Source organism: Lathyrus oleraceus, chromosome 5 (genome assembly GCF_024323335.1).
Source record: "Lathyrus oleraceus cultivar Zhongwan6 chromosome 5, CAAS_Psat_ZW6_1.0, whole genome shotgun sequence".
NCBI classification, from domain to species: Eukaryota; Viridiplantae; Streptophyta; class Magnoliopsida; order Fabales; family Fabaceae; genus Lathyrus; species Lathyrus oleraceus.
The window spans coordinates 355,926,508-355,942,354 of NC_066583.1; the positions used below are offsets into that span (position 1 = coordinate 355,926,508).

The 15,847-nt window shown below is 33.8% G+C and overlaps 2 protein-coding genes across 2 annotated transcripts; one reads left to right on the forward strand and one right to left on the reverse strand.

Annotated features, from left to right (window-relative positions):
• The first annotated feature begins 1,435 nt into the window (after positions 1-1,435).
• On the forward strand, positions 1,436-6,030 carry LOC127084658 (THO complex subunit 3). The gene is made up of 11 exons (XM_051025152.1): positions 1,436-1,658; positions 1,801-1,899; positions 2,328-2,457; positions 2,545-2,636; positions 2,813-2,881; positions 4,640-4,697; positions 4,817-4,916; positions 5,051-5,137; positions 5,247-5,325; positions 5,408-5,540; positions 5,630-6,030. The coding sequence occupies exons 1-11, from the start codon at positions 1,596-1,598 to the stop codon at positions 5,662-5,664; spliced, it is 945 nt and encodes a 314-aa protein (XP_050881109.1). The 5' UTR covers positions 1,436-1,595; the 3' UTR covers positions 5,665-6,030.
• A 7,974-nt stretch (positions 6,031-14,004) lies between these two features.
• Positions 14,005-15,535, reverse strand: LOC127084659 (uncharacterized). Its single transcript, XM_051025154.1, has 2 exons — positions 14,634-15,535; positions 14,005-14,547 (listed from the first exon to the last, which is right to left on the reverse strand). The coding sequence occupies exon 1, from the start codon at positions 15,393-15,395 to the stop codon at positions 14,700-14,702; it is 696 nt and encodes a 231-aa protein (XP_050881111.1). The 5' UTR covers positions 15,396-15,535; the 3' UTR covers positions 14,005-14,547; positions 14,634-14,699.
• Between the last annotated feature and the right edge of the window lie 312 nt (positions 15,536-15,847).

Below are 15,847 nucleotides of genomic sequence, written 5' to 3' on the forward strand. Positions count from 1 at the left end.
ATTTCGTTAATTTTAGGCCAACTATTCATGCGGACTACCAAAATGACTATTGATATTGATAAGAAACACATGTTAGTTAAAACTCAAGATGAATAGGTCATGTTTGATCTATTTGATACGTTAAAATTTTTAGAAATAAAAATGGTTTTCAAACGGATACAAATAAGAAATAATTTAAGCATGAGATTGATAGAGCAAAAAGGGAGAACATAGGAAAACCACATCCAAGTGGGACAAATATAAGCTTTAGAAGGACAATGTGAATTCACTTTGAAGGTCATGTTCCATCCCGCAAAGAAAATGACATGAGAATAAAATAGGTCAAGCATCCTGCTTGAACCAAGTATGTGTTATAAATTTCAACATAGTTTGAATTTAACTGCTCGTGACTTAGGTTTTTGATTGAACAAGTATACCAATTTTTGTCAAACATTTTATTCTTAGGTTAACCTTAGAATAAAGTATGAGTATGAATTTTTCGCTTTTCTAAAGTAAACTTTCATTAATACCATTTCATTAATACCATAAAATTGATTAGCCATTCATTTAAACTATAAGTCAATCTGGTAAGATTGCGTGTGATTTTATTATTCACTTCAAAGAAATTGAGAAACGTAAAGAGACAAAACGAGGGACTATTGGGATTCATTATTATAAGTATTGGATGATCTTTAGCAGTATCTAAGGGGATTGAGAAACATTTTTAAATACATTGGATTTGTGTGATTCATACATTGAGAAATGAGATATTGAGAAATCCTTTGATATAAAATAACATATATTTTTATAAACTTGGAAGACCATTTGTTTGTAACTCATTTTGTAATATTTTATAACAACTCTTAAACTATATTGGATCAAACAATTCTCTCTCCCAAAATAGATCAATTTGATCGAATAATATAAACAAATTTAACACGTACTCATCTTTTATTTTATTATTTGTTAATATGGTTTTCCTTACACCAATTGACATATTAATTTTTTCTGAAACCATTTAATTGATTGTCACTCTTGTTTATTCCATACATCAAAGTTTTAGATATGCATTAAACCTTTTCAATTTTACAACATGATTTTTTCCCCTAATCGCTTCACTAGTGTTACATTTAATCCATCCAAAATTTTGAGGACATCAATTACCATTAATAATTAAAGAAACATTTCGAGAATGACAATTAATAAAGAAATAATTTAAAATATCAAAAATCTTGTATGGAGGAAGATGAGTCACCCTTGCTAAAAGAAGTGAGATAATAGATAATTGATCTTAACTTCAAAAGTGACTAATTAAACTTTTTTTTTTTTTGGCATAAACTAACAAAAATAATTGACTAATTAAAGTATAATCAAGGGATCAAATTGGAAAAAAAGAAAGAAAAATAGATACAAAATAAAAATGAAACAAAATATAATATATAATTCATCTCAAATTTTTATTTTTTATGAAATGAAATACTCAAATACCTAAGATATAGTGTTGTCGCGGGAATCATAAGCGTTTTCTAAATTTCTTAGGAAGCGATTCCACTATCATCACACAAGATACTAAGCGAAAGTGCCTCCAATTCAATCCAGATTCGTTGCTTCCAACAATGGAGGAAAAATACTCATTTAAGAATCTTCATAGCCGAGAATATTCCGGTCACAAGAAGAAGGTACCGCTTTATTCTAATCTTTTCATGCTTGTTGCGGTTTAATACTTAGGTTTATGTGAAAAAAAACCCTCTTTTCAATGTTTCTGTTTCAATTCTCAAATGGGTATTTTTTCTCTTCTGTTTCTTTCTTTCTTTCCAATAGGTGCACTCTGTGGCTTGGAATTGCATTGGCACAAAACTTGCTTCTGGTTCTGTTGATCAAACTGCTCGAATCTGGCATATTGAACCACATCATGGCCATGTAAGCTTACTCCTAATTGCTCTCACTGGTTTTGGCTTTATTTTCAATTAATTAGTGTGTTTTTGCTTCAGTTTTCAGTTAAATAGACCTAAGAAAGTTTATGTCTTTTTTCTTTTCCACTATCTTTCTGTTATGATTCACTTATTTTTAATTGGAAATCATCTCAGTGTTTAATTTCAAGGATTATAGACTATCTTTTTATTAAGATTGAAACTTGTTGAATTAATTCAAGAAATACTTGAAGCTATAGACTAAAACTAAGGTCAATGGTTAACTTTTCCATGAGGGTATATATAGAAATGAAGCATTTTTCCAAGAGTTTTCTGTTGTTTTGGCTGATACTTATATGCCACTGCGAACTATTTTATCCTGCTTATTATTTTGTCGATAGAAATCTAATTGTTCTATTTGGCGGGGGATTATTATAGGGTAAAGTTAAAGATATTGAATTGAAGGGTCACACTGATAGTGTGGATCAGCTATGCTGGGACCCCAAACATCCCGATCTTATTGCAACTGCATCGGGTGACAAGACTGTTCGTCTCTGGGATGCTCGAAGTAAGTGATCATTCAGCTGTACAATTCATTTGCAGAAGGAGGAGAGTTATTATGAGCTTATATTTTGGGATACTTTTATTTCTGCAGGTGGAAAATGCTCACAACAAGCAGAACTTAGTGGGGAGAACATCAACATCACCTACAAACCTGATGGTACTCATGTAGCAGTAGGTAATAGGGTATGTTACACAATCCCTTCATTTTATTATAGCTCGGAAGTACTCACATATGTTTGAGTCGATTCCTCTGTTTGAATCATTGAGCTTTGTACTATAGATACTAAATAGACAACTCTTGGCTATGATTGCTTTTCTGTTTTTAATGTGAAATCTTACCTTGTCTTTTCTTTTTATAGGATGATGAATTAACAATACTTGATGTTCGGAAATTCAAACCAATTCATAGGCGCAAGTTCAACTATGAGGTATAGCTTAGTGTATGCTTCATTGTTGCAGTCTGTCATATTTCTGACAGTTTGTTAAGGCTTGTCCCGAGGCTACAAAATGAATCTGTTAAAAGAGAAGTTGGAAATTGGTAAAGACAACCATAAGAATTAAACAGTTTTATTGAAAGATTGAGAATAGGAGAAAGAATTTTCCCTTAAGGGTTTTTCCCCTTTACAACTCAGCCACAGCTCTAGTTACTCAATAATAACAATTCTGAATGCTGAAAAAAAACCTGCTCTGTCTAGTCTAGTAAATGCTAACAAATTCCGCCAAATGACTAGCTAATACTCTTGTTGTTCCTGTTTAATTTCCCAGTCTCTTCTATCCTAACAGAATCTGGACATCAAAAATTATGATCAATTTATCTTTATACCACATTCTTATAATGTCATGTAAAATGTGAATGTGATGTGCTTGATTATTGGTTTAATTGTTAAAATAACTTGCGTTTTAACTGCCCAGCTTTGGTTTTCTTATGTTGAAATTTACAGTCTGATAACAGGTTTGTTAGTTGGTGTGGGAGTTACCTATTTCCTTTTTTAATTGATATAAATATGCTGTCAACTGGAAGAACCAAGTGCCCTGGTGTCAAACCACCAGAACCAACCATGAATTGCATGTTTGTTTTGTTTGATTTAGATATGGGTCAAAATGAGTGACACACAACTTCTATGCAACCTGACATATATGCTAAACATAGAGTCAAGTCAAAGAACTTGTTGTTACTTACGGCCAAACCAATACTATTGCTAGTTATATGGCTTCTCCCTAGATGCAATAATGAGTATGGATTACTAATTATATGCAAATGATCGGAGATTTGAACATATTTCCTTGTTTGACTGTACGAGTTCTTTGGCATCATCACTATAATATGATAATAATCTTTCCCCTGCTTCCCAACTCTCAAATCACTTTCTGCATCTGCGAAGTCCCGGCAGCTTATCAGCTGGCGAGAAAACGAAAGCAAACAACCTTCATCTTTCTATCCTCGGCAGTACTGGAGCCGTAAGGGATAGAGTAAAAACCAACATTCTTCTCGAAGTGATCCGACGACCAGAACCTCCGAGCTCTATTCGTGCAAGCCGGCCCTGAAGCAGAAATTGGGAAGTCATGGAATTCGAAATGAGCCACTGGGGAGGTTGGAGTTATCAGGAAGTAATGAGGTTTGAAATTCATCCAGCTCTCGGTGTAAACAAGGAAGACACTGTTATCACTATTCTGACAGAGGGAAGCTAGACCCTGGCCATGCCCTTTCCTCGTCGTAGTACAGTTGACTGAAAAGAGATGGAAGAAGAGATTTTTCGAAGCAGAATTCATTTACCCTTTATATTCATATGAGTATTGAAATACTCTTACGAAAGCCCAAATTGGCTGGAGTTGAGAGGGGGAAATACGTAGGTGATCCAACACCTCCTTCTCAACAGTAGTTTGAGGCAGCCTTACGCCCAGCTCTGGAAAGATGCAGTTCAGGAGCTCATTGTGTTGCTCAACAACTCTAATGCTTGGTCGTTTAGGAATTCACAAATGTCTTACTTTGATTACATAATTTTAATATTTGGTAGTTTACATCATTACAGTTTAGTGGTATGGTTGATATGAGAAGAGCAATAGGTTTAACTATTTAAATGACATGTCTCGTATTCATAGCACATATTTCATACAGTGGCAAACATTTGTTTAACTCTTGTACAGAATTAACTCAAATTTGCTAATGATTCCTGTACTTTTCCTAGGTAAATGAGATTGCTTGGAATATGACCGGCGAGATGTTTTTTTTAACAACGGGAAATGGTAAGTCATTGTTTGCTTTGTGAGTTACCTTCTCAAATATTACTCAATACCTTTTTGCTTCGATGGGTTTGTATAGAGTAGAAAAATATCTTATATTTGTTACATTCTAACCTGCTTAGGGACTGTGGAAGTATTGTCTTATCCATCTCTTCGGCCTCTTGATACCCTCATGGCTCATACAGCTGGTTGTTATTGCATTGCAATTGACTCAACTGGAAGGTATGTTTCTTGTGTTTGTTATCTTTGATCCTGCAAATTGCACTTGAATTTGCAATCAAGGTTGCGTAACTGCATATTGTCATAGAAAGTATAATGGACATAACAAATTATATATCCTCATTATATTGAGACAGACATTTCGCAGTTGGAAGTGCCGATTCCCTTGTCAGCTTATGGGTTATCTCAGAGATGCTTTGTGTGCGTACCTTTACAAAGCTCGAGTAAGTTTTCCCTAGCTTCCACGATTGTTTATTGTATTCAACTTTTGTTTTTCGAGATATAATCAGTGTTTAGCTTCTTGTGACAAATTTGGAATGTTATGTTTCTCAGATGGCCGGTCCGTACAATTAGTTTCAATCATACCGGGGACTTGATTGCTTCAGCAAGTGAAGACTTGTTCATTGATATTGTAAGTTTATACATGCCCGTTGATAAACAAAAACATTAATTAGTAAGATTGCTCAAACATAATTTGCTTGTTTGTGGCACAGTCAAATGTTCATACTGGAAAAACAGTACATCATATTCCATGTAGAGCCGCGATGAACAGTGTTGAGTGGAATCCTAAATACAATGTACTTGCGTATGCCGGTGATGACAAAAACAAGTATCAGGCTGACGAAGGTATGATCCTTTGGACATCTGCAATGTGTTATTGGATACACTAGAATCATTAGAGGCTGCTATTAAACTTGTGTGCATTTTGGTTGCAGGTGTTTTTCGAATTTTTGGGTTTGAAAATGCTTAGTGTTTACCTTGGTAGTGACGGATCGAATGATGGACAGAAGAACTCAAGGAAAAAAGATGAGATGTTTGAATATTGCTAGTTGAAAGGGTTGTGAATCTTAAGGAGATTAATTTAACTTATTTGTATCAAACTATGTGCAAAGAATGATATTTCCTGAAAATATGAAATTGGGTGGATGAAATAGCATATTTATTTTTGTTTTTAAGATTTTGGATAAAGTACAATTTAGTCTGCTTAAACATCAATGGTCATATAGTTTCTCTTGCTTTCTGTGTAGAGTACCTACTCAATGATTCTTATGTACTCTAAATTTTAATATTTAGATTTATTGTACTCTAAATTTTAATATTTAGATTTATTGAATAATTGATGTATATAATTTATATATAGTTCAAATATATTATTTAATCAATGAACTTAAAAGTAAAAATTAGTGGCTGACGTTTAAAGTTTTTACATATGATTTAAACGAAAATCATTTTTGAGAAAGAGAGAGTATGTTTTTACTAAATTAATCTCATAAATATATTAGAAATAATGTAGAGACCTAATTGAAAAAATAAGAATTATTTTTAAATTCAAAAATGAGACTACGATCCATTTTAAAATTAATTTTCCTAGCTAAAACTAAAGTTATTTTGAAGAGAGGGAGTAATTTATTTGGTAACTACTCAATAGAGAGTTACAAAATAAAGTTTAATTATTATAATTAAATATCAAAGTACCGTACAACATTTTTTGTTCTTCCCACACACATATTCAGAATCTCACCCTTTTAAACTTATCTACCCACGTTTCTGTGTAATAAAGTGTATGTAATAAACTTTTGAAGGAACCCCCTATAGATTTCATGGTAAGTGGTTCACACACAACCGCCATGTCATATTTATGTAACTATACATATCTTTTAAATGTCACATTCTTAAGAAAAAAACACTATTTTGAATTGTCACTGGTAAAATTTAAGATAATACTGTATTTTTGTTAAAATTATTTTTAAATAAATATTATAGAGAGAAAAGTAAAATAAATAATTAAAAATATTAAAAATAAAAAAATTATTAAATAAAAAGTAATTTTCTTATATATATATATATATATATATATATATTATATATATATATATATATATATATATATAGAAGAGAGAGAGAGAGAGAGAGAGAGAGAGAGAGAGAGAGAGAGAGAGGAGAGAGAGAGAGAGAGAGAGAGAGAGAGAGAGAGAGAGAGAGAGAGAGAGAGAGAGAGAGAGAGAGAGAGAGAGAGAGAGAGAGAAGAGAGAGAGAGAGAGAGAGAGAGAGAGAGAGAGAGAGAGAGAGAGAGAGAGAGAGAGAGAGAGAGAGAGAGAGAGAGAGAGAGAGAGAGAGAGAGAGAGAGAGAGGAGAGATAGAGAGAGAGAGAGAGAGAGAGAGAGAGAGAGAGAGAGAGAGAGAGAGAGAGAGAGAGAGAGAGAGAGAGAGAGAATAGAGAGAGAGAGAGAGAAGAAGGAGAGAGAGAGAGAGGAGAGAGAGAGATAAGGAGAGAGAGAGAGAGAGAGAGAGAGAGAGAGAGAGAGAGGAGAGAGATAGAGAGAGAGAGAGAGAGAGAGAGAGAGAGAGAGAGAGGGAGAGAGAGAGGAAGGAGAGAGAGAGAGAGAGATATTAATTGTTATGCACTGTCAGTGTAAAAAATTTTACACTGTTAATACATCACAATCATCCGTTTGTGTTACTTTACATGTAATTATAGAAAAAGTCAAACTTCTCTAAAATATTAATGGTTGTGATTAACTGACCGTGTAAAATCTCTCTCTCTCTCTCTCTCTATATATATATATATATAATATATATATATATATATATATATATATATATATATTCAAAAAGATAATATTTAAAAAGTATCGGAGAGGGTGGAGGGTGGGAGTAGTTGATAAGTAGAAATAAATGTTTGGGAAATGGATTCCATAATCAAATAGTAATACCATGATCTCAATCTTTTAATTTGAATAGTAAAGTCTACGAAGTTTTGAGGGTGACAAACACTTTGACGGCGATAATGTTTTTTTTCTTCCTGATTGTAGATTATCACGGTGCCTTAAGGTTTTGTTAGGATTGATGAAATCGAATGGAGGGAATCAAAATGAGATGGAGTGAAATGATATTCCATTGTTTGGATTATTTAAAATTTGATGGAGCGAAGCAGAACGGAGTGGTATGAATTCCATTTTATTCCATCACTTATCACCACATTTCTTCCCCTCCAATTTGAGCATAATGAACAATTTGCCTTATTCCATTCTAAAATTTTCAAACAGTGGAATGAAGCATTTGTTCCGCTCCATTCCGTTCCGTTTCACTCCGCTCCATTCTATTCCACTCCGTTCATTTTATAATATCCAAACATAGCCTAAGATACTTACATATTCATTGATATTTAAGTACTCTCTTCGTCCTATTTGTAATAAAAAGTGTCATAAAATAAATGATTTATTTCAATCTATAATACAAATCAATTTTTTTTCTTCATTCTATCATTTAATCATTACTCCATCCGTCATATAATAATTCATTTATATTATTTATTACTAGTATATATAGGTAGTTCATTTTATCACATTTTTCACTCCATATGCCCCACAATGATCCTTTTATAATATAACAGTAATATTATTTATTATTAGTATATATAGGTAATTCATTTTATCACATTTTTTATTCCATCTAGTTGAAATTTGATCAATTTATTTTATCTTATTTTTAATTTTTAGGCAAAATATAAATTTCGGTCCCTTAACTATATCTCGGGGTCCATTTTGATTCCTTAATTTTAAAAATAACCAATGTAATCCTTTAATTGTTCAAAAACACCATAAAAGTCCTTTCCGTCTATTTTGCTCAAACATCGTTTGTTTATGCACATGTGACAACTGAGTTGGCAATGAACAATCATCTTCATCGCCAACCCAAAATTTTGCCTTCAACAAGAATCAAACCATAGTCACCACAGTTACTTGGAAATGTAGCGTACCACTAGACTATATCATGTTTGCTTATTTGTTTCACGAATAAAATATATATTAACAAATATCTTGGGACACTTTACTATTTTATGAGGATTGAAGTGAGGAGGCTCAAGATCATTAATCCTTTTTCAAGTCAGATATATTCAATAGTTGTTGGCAGAGCATAAATGTCTAAAGCTAAAGCTATTTCTACTACAACCATTGGTGGCTATAGCATCAATTTCTGTCTCAGCCTTTAGAGAATCATTAGAAAGTGGTACATAGTTTTCTTAGATGTTTATGAGGCACCGATAATCTTGGTCTTCATCTTAAACATTATGTTCCTGGTATAAAAGTAGCCATAACAGTCTACTGTGATGCAGGTCAGGAAGTTGGCCCATGTGATATAAGGTTCACTTGTAGGTCTTGTCTTGTGATTATAAGGCCATAAATAGGTTTCTTGGCGCTCTAAGAAACAACCTCAGGTGGCTGTAATTAATTAATTAATTCTACACAATTAACAACATCTGTAGTATTTGAAGACAAGTGTAAAGAACATCAAAACGAATAAGAACAATGTTGACTCATCCATATTTTCCAAATTCCAAAAACAACAACTGTTGGAATAAGAACAATGAACTCGACGGAACAACAACTGTCGATTCCGAAAACATCTTTAACCGATTCAGATGCAAAAATATCTTTAAATCACTCATAATTTCATCAATCAAACCGATTCAGATCGAAATAGAAGACGTTGATGCTGAATCTAATCGATGACCCAAATGCAAAAACATTTTAGAATCACAACAAAAGCATTTTTGATGAATATGTTTTCTGATGAAAAATTCCGATTTACTCCAAATCTGAGTTTGGGAATAAGGAGATTTTTGATGAATATGCTTGCTGGTGAACAATCCCCCATAATAAAAGCATTTATGGGTTTGGGAATATGCTTTATGATGAACGATCCCAATAACAAAAGCAACTCAAGCAACCCGATTTACTCAAGATCTGAGTATAGGAATAAGGAGATTTTTGATGAATATGCTTTATGATGAATAATCCTCATAAAGCATTTATGTGTTTTATATTTGTTGGGTTGAATATTTTCTTTTTATAAATAATCAAGATTTCAATATATATTTAATTTGTACATTAAATCACAAAAGGTGAAATGACCTAATGGTAAAGTATCTTGCCCAATAACCAAAACGACCCTAGTTTGAATCCATGGAGAGGGGAAATTTTGGAATTTTCTTAAAGTTTTGATGACATTAGTGATGAGCATATCAACGCTAGGTATATGTCAAGTGGCCTTTTATTTTGACTTTGACTAACAGATCTAACGGAAAGGACTAACATGACACTATTTGAAGACATAAGGGACTACATTGACCCTTTTTAAAATTAAGGGACCAAAATGAACTCCAAGGTATAGTTAAGGGACCAAAAATGATATTTTTCCTAATCTTTATCTACACATTTCATTTGACAATGAACCCCGGTCAACATTAACACTTTGTCTAACTTTATATAAAATGATGGAATTCCTCCTTGTACCTAAATCAACAAAACAACCCATATTTTAGAAATACAATTCTTATCCCAAATCCACACCATAACATAAATTTTCAAAACTCTCTTTTTTTAGAAGTTGTAATTCATTGTTTTGTAGAAAGTTGTGTTTGACCGAGGTGTGTTCGACCTAGTCGAAGTAGGAGCAACCTATATTCGACAGAGTCGAATACAAATATAATACATAATGTAGTCAAGGGATCCATGTGTTCTTTGTTTACCTTTGTTAAACTTAATTCTACAGGATTTACCAAATACACAAGGTTCACATAACTCCGGTTTTTCGACCTTGTCACCACATACCAGATTTTGTTTCAACAATTCGACAAGGCCTCTTTCACTGACATGGACAAGTCTTTTGTGCCATAGCTTAGTATTTGACACAGGTTTTGCGGATGCCACATCTGCTGAACCACTTACAACCTCATCCTCAAGGGTATACATGCTTTGTTTCTTCACGCCTCTCAAGACTTCCTTCGACCCATTCATTACCCTTTGAATACCTTTCTCTCATTTGAAAACATATCATTTCTTATCGAATTCACGAGAAATCAAATTTCTCTTAAGATTAGGTACATACCTGACATTAGTCAATAGCCTTTTTGACTAATCATGGAGCTTGAATCTTACAGATCCAATACCTATGATTTTGCAGGCTTTATTGTTTCCAAGCAATACTAATCCACCATCTTTATCACATATTTCCTCAAACACATCTTTGTTTGGAGTCATGTGTCAAGTGCAACCTGAATCCATAATTCACTCCTTGCTAGAGTCGCTGCTTAAAATCACCAGGACATCAGATGATTCATAACCATCTTGCATAATGGATGCATTACCATTATCCTTTTCACCATGATTATCCAGCCGATTAGGGCACACCTTTCTTGTATGACCTTTACCTTTCTTTCTTAGAATGATAACACCTAATAGCAAAAGCATTACCATCATAAGAATTTTGTAGAACTTTGCCCTTCTTTCTCTCAAACCTACCACATTTCTTCAAGAATTTCTCCTTAACGAACAAACCTTCATCAACTGTCGATGGCTTATTCTCCTTTCATTTGTTCAAATCCTTAGAGTACAAGGATGATTGGACATCTTCAAAGGTCAACGAATCTCTTACATACAAGAAAGTTTCTTTGAAATGGGCACGAGACTTATGTAAAGCACACAACAACAACATGTGATCTTCATCATAAATCTTGATTTCGATATTCTCAAGATCAAGAGTCAATTTGTTGAATATATCCATCTGTTCTCAGCCAAGACTTTGTCTTCACTCATCTTCAATGAATACAAAACTTGCTTCAGGTAGAGATGATTGACCAACGATTTCGTCATGTACAAACCTTCGAGTTTTATCCATACACCAATTCTAGTTTTCTCCTTCGAAATATGTCGGAGAACCTTATCACCAAGTCTCAATATAATGGCGTTGCGGGCTTTACCGATCATCGTTGTCCTCTCTTTCTCTGTTAGGGCAACATCCATCTTCTCTGATCCTTTCAACGCTTCTAACAAATCCTATTGAACGAGTAAGTCTTGCATCCTCAAGTGCCACAAACCAAAATCATTCACACCGGTGAATTTCTTAATCTCATACTTTGTTGACGTCATCTTCTTCTCCATACTCACCGCACCAATTTGTTGTAAATTGATGTCGTCAAGAACAAATCAAAATATGAGAAAGATTGAGTTTCTTGAACAAACACAAGAAACCCTATTAGGATTTCATGAAACAAGATTGATTATAATTGTTTTACTATTCACTTTCTCAATTAGGATTCAAAGATTACAAGTAAATATCAACAATCAAAACTCCTCTCAACAACCTGAGAGAACTAGTTTATTTATAGACTACTAAACTAACTTAAGCTACAAGCTAACTTAAATAATTGGGCTAAACAAACAGATCCAATTCGACATGCTAACAATCCTAGCATTTTCGTCAACTGTATGCTTGAGCATACTTCGAGTACAACATATAGGGTCAGCATGTGAGCAGACTTCGGCTTCATGCTAAACCTTTGTCAAACCAAGAAGTTACCCTTGTCAAGGCTAGAGTTCGATCCAAATTTTCACAGTATATTTGCTTGATATTTGAAACATTTAGAGGTCTTTTCTGTTTTAAAGATGCGAGTATGTTTTTTCGACTCTACCATGTTTAATGTCATGTCCGAAACAAGTTATCTCTCCTCCGGCACAAGGTGACATACAATGGGATGACTGACTAACTTTTCATTCAAGGCATGATTATGTATATCGAAAATCACATTAAATTTCCATATCTCAACCGCCATACGGTATCCGCGCAATTTAAACGGACACTCACATTTTCTCGATTTAGTGTCATCTTGTTTCGTCTTCCTAATATTTGGTTGGTACGTGCCACTTCTTTCACATATCATTATTACAACTGTTTGTCTTCTCTCTGAACAATTGTCGGACCTTCCAATTATAACCCTAAATCCCAAATTTTGTGCCTCCCTACAGACCCGTTGTAGCATATGTTCACGAACAACAAACACTTCTTTATTTGTAAGTTGTGCACGAACATCTACCTCATCAACATCATCATTCGCTTCATCCGGTTTAACACCATCATTCACTCTATCTGGTTTAACATCACACTTCACTTCGACCGGTTTAACATCCACACTCACAATAGTTTGGAAAACATATCGAGGTGCACCATATTTATTACCACCAATAACAGAAAAACATGTTAAAAATCAAACTAATAGGACAATCCAGAGGCGCACATCCAAACCACACCTAAATTTATTTGAAGATGAATATCCAGATTCAACATCCGTTTTTCAGCTCATAAACAAGATAAATGTAAGAAATGAAGGGATAAAATAAATGATATTTACATGCAATTCCAACTTGTTATGCTCCCTTTGAAGTGATGAAATACAAGAAAGATGTTTTGTTGTTGAAAAGCTGACTGAGAAGGTCGTGTTTTATCAAATTTCACGTTTCCAAGTATGCGTATTGGGAAATATCAATGAATGCAAAAGGTACTTCGAAGATGCATCTTCGGATACACCTAAATATTATATAGAGATGCATCCTCTGACCATAATTTTTTTTTCTAAAACTAGGGTGAAACTCATAAATCAGAAGATTGATGTGATTTTAGATATTCAAGGATGTGGAAGGCACCATCAAAGATGAAAATGACATTTCTCTAAAATGTGTTGATTTCAAGAGATTATGCTGAGCTCCTTATAAGTGGCTGGTCTGAAATTAAACAAGATGTGTAAAGCCCAATAAGTAGCTAGGTAACCCAAAAGAAAAGGAAGAACAATTAAGTTTCTAATATCCCAATAACCTTGAGGTTAGATTGTATAGAGGTTAAAAGTAAAAGACTTGTGGTCCAAAACTTTTAGTGAAGACAAACCTTTTACTTTTTAACCTCTCTCCTTGGGGTATATACAATCTACCCACCTACGAGACCGGTTATAGCTTTCTCGAATAAATTGACAGTTCAAGTCAAATATCCTTAATATGCTTATGGATAGAAGAACTGTTGGCAATATGTCACACCAAGACATCACATTTCCTGTTCAGCAACTTAGTCATTACATGGATTTATCGAAGGGACATGGATTTAACTACCAAACAAGTAGTTCAAAAATCCACTTAGAATTGAATAAGAACCTGTGGTAGAATATTAATAGTCAACACAAATTTTTCCATTCCCTTCTATGGCAAGTTACATGTTATTTAGATGCCTAATGACCAATAAATATAATAAACTACAAAATGAGTTAAAGAATGAATAGCCTTTATTTCCTAAGATTAGATATTACAGTTATAGCATTACAAAATGAATCAAAATTGAAGCCGCTCGCAGCATAAATACAGCTGCAGTATTCACAAAATTGAAGCAGCTGGCAGTACGTACAAACAGCTGCATTAGTGTTCACAAGATTGTATCAAAATTGAAGCAGCTGAGTATAACAACAACAGCATTAGTAGTTCAGAGAACTTGTAATGTTCAAAAAATGAATCAAAATTGAAGCAGCTCGCAGTATCATAGCTGCATTACAGTGCTTACAAAATTGTAGATGCCAATGCACACAAGAGGTGTTGCATCATAACAGAATCACGCTCTTGCAGAATCTCTAGTCAGTATTCACAATGACACATATTCATCAATGCTCTTGCAGAATCCCTGTCTCCATAGATAATGCTTCACTCCCATCCTTGCTAAATTTGTAGTTTACATTGAAACCTCTTGAGGCCATTTTTTGTGCTTCAAAAGGGCTTTCTAAAATCGGACCAACAATGCTTCATTCCTTTAGCAGAGGCTGAAATTCCATAAAATACTAAACCTTAAAAAAAAATCTCAAAATAGCAAATACCATAAATGAAGGAAAAAAAAACTTTTGTTTACCATAATCATTAACAATGAACAAATCCAAGCTCTCCATCATTATCATCAACATCATCCTCATCATCCTCACAAGCCACATAGAACAAACTTGGAAGCAGGAAAAACCAAACCTGTAAAACAAACAAGACAAACAGTAATCAAATACCGAGAAAACCAAGTAACCACCTTCCATTTAATCTCAACACTCGAACTCTTCATCCTCTTCCCATTCAAACCCAACTCCTTCGACAAATCAAAGCTAGCACCTTTCATCCTCAACTCCTGAATACACCTCCCAACACCTCTACTATCATTCCTCTCCCTCTGTAACTGTTCCCACACTTTCCAATACCTATACAACTTCACTTGAACCAAAAACACAAACACAAGCGAAGTGCAAAGAGAAATCATCGAAGGTATCCACCAAATCTTACAACTACCACCACCCTTTTGAACCTGTTCGGCTTTAGCCCATGAAGTAAACAACAGTGTTAAGAAAAAGCCATGAAAGATGAAGAAAAACGAAGAGAGTTGAAAAAGCTCCGATTTTATTGAATCCATTCTGGTTTCTTTTCTTGAAATACGTTTGGCGAAGAGATTTTCTTCTCTTTGCCATAGCTTTAAGAGTAAGAGGTGACCGGGAGATTCAGAGATTTCGGTTAATGGATGATCATCAATCGCCTCGAACATGTTGGAACACAACAAAGCCTTGTTGTTGGTCTCTGAATGTTCTTGGTCTACTGGGATTTCAACAATGCAATGAGTGTTTTTTGTTTCAGCCATTGTAATATCAGAAAAAACGAAATGAAACTAAAGAAAAATAACAGAGACAAAAAATGAAGTGAAGAGAACGAGAATTTGATGTTATTGATGAAATTGCAGAAGAAGAAGAGAAATGTTAACGTTGTTGTTTTGTCGTGAGAGAGGTGTGTGGGAATATATACATGATTTTTAAGGTGACGTTTTAGTTTCTATAACGGTAACATAATAGTTGAAATTATTTATTTATTTATTTATAATTTTTAATTATTTGACACCGTTTCTCTAACGGATACTTTGAACTTGTAAATCGTGAAACCGTTAGTTACTCAATGATGGGAGCGGATTTGTGGAGAAGATAAATGTGAATTCATCTTAACCGTTCATTTAGTGTAATAACAGATCAACGGATAGGAATAAAAATACTTATATTAATTGCCATTTTTTTCCTCACAAACTCTATAACTCAATCTTTC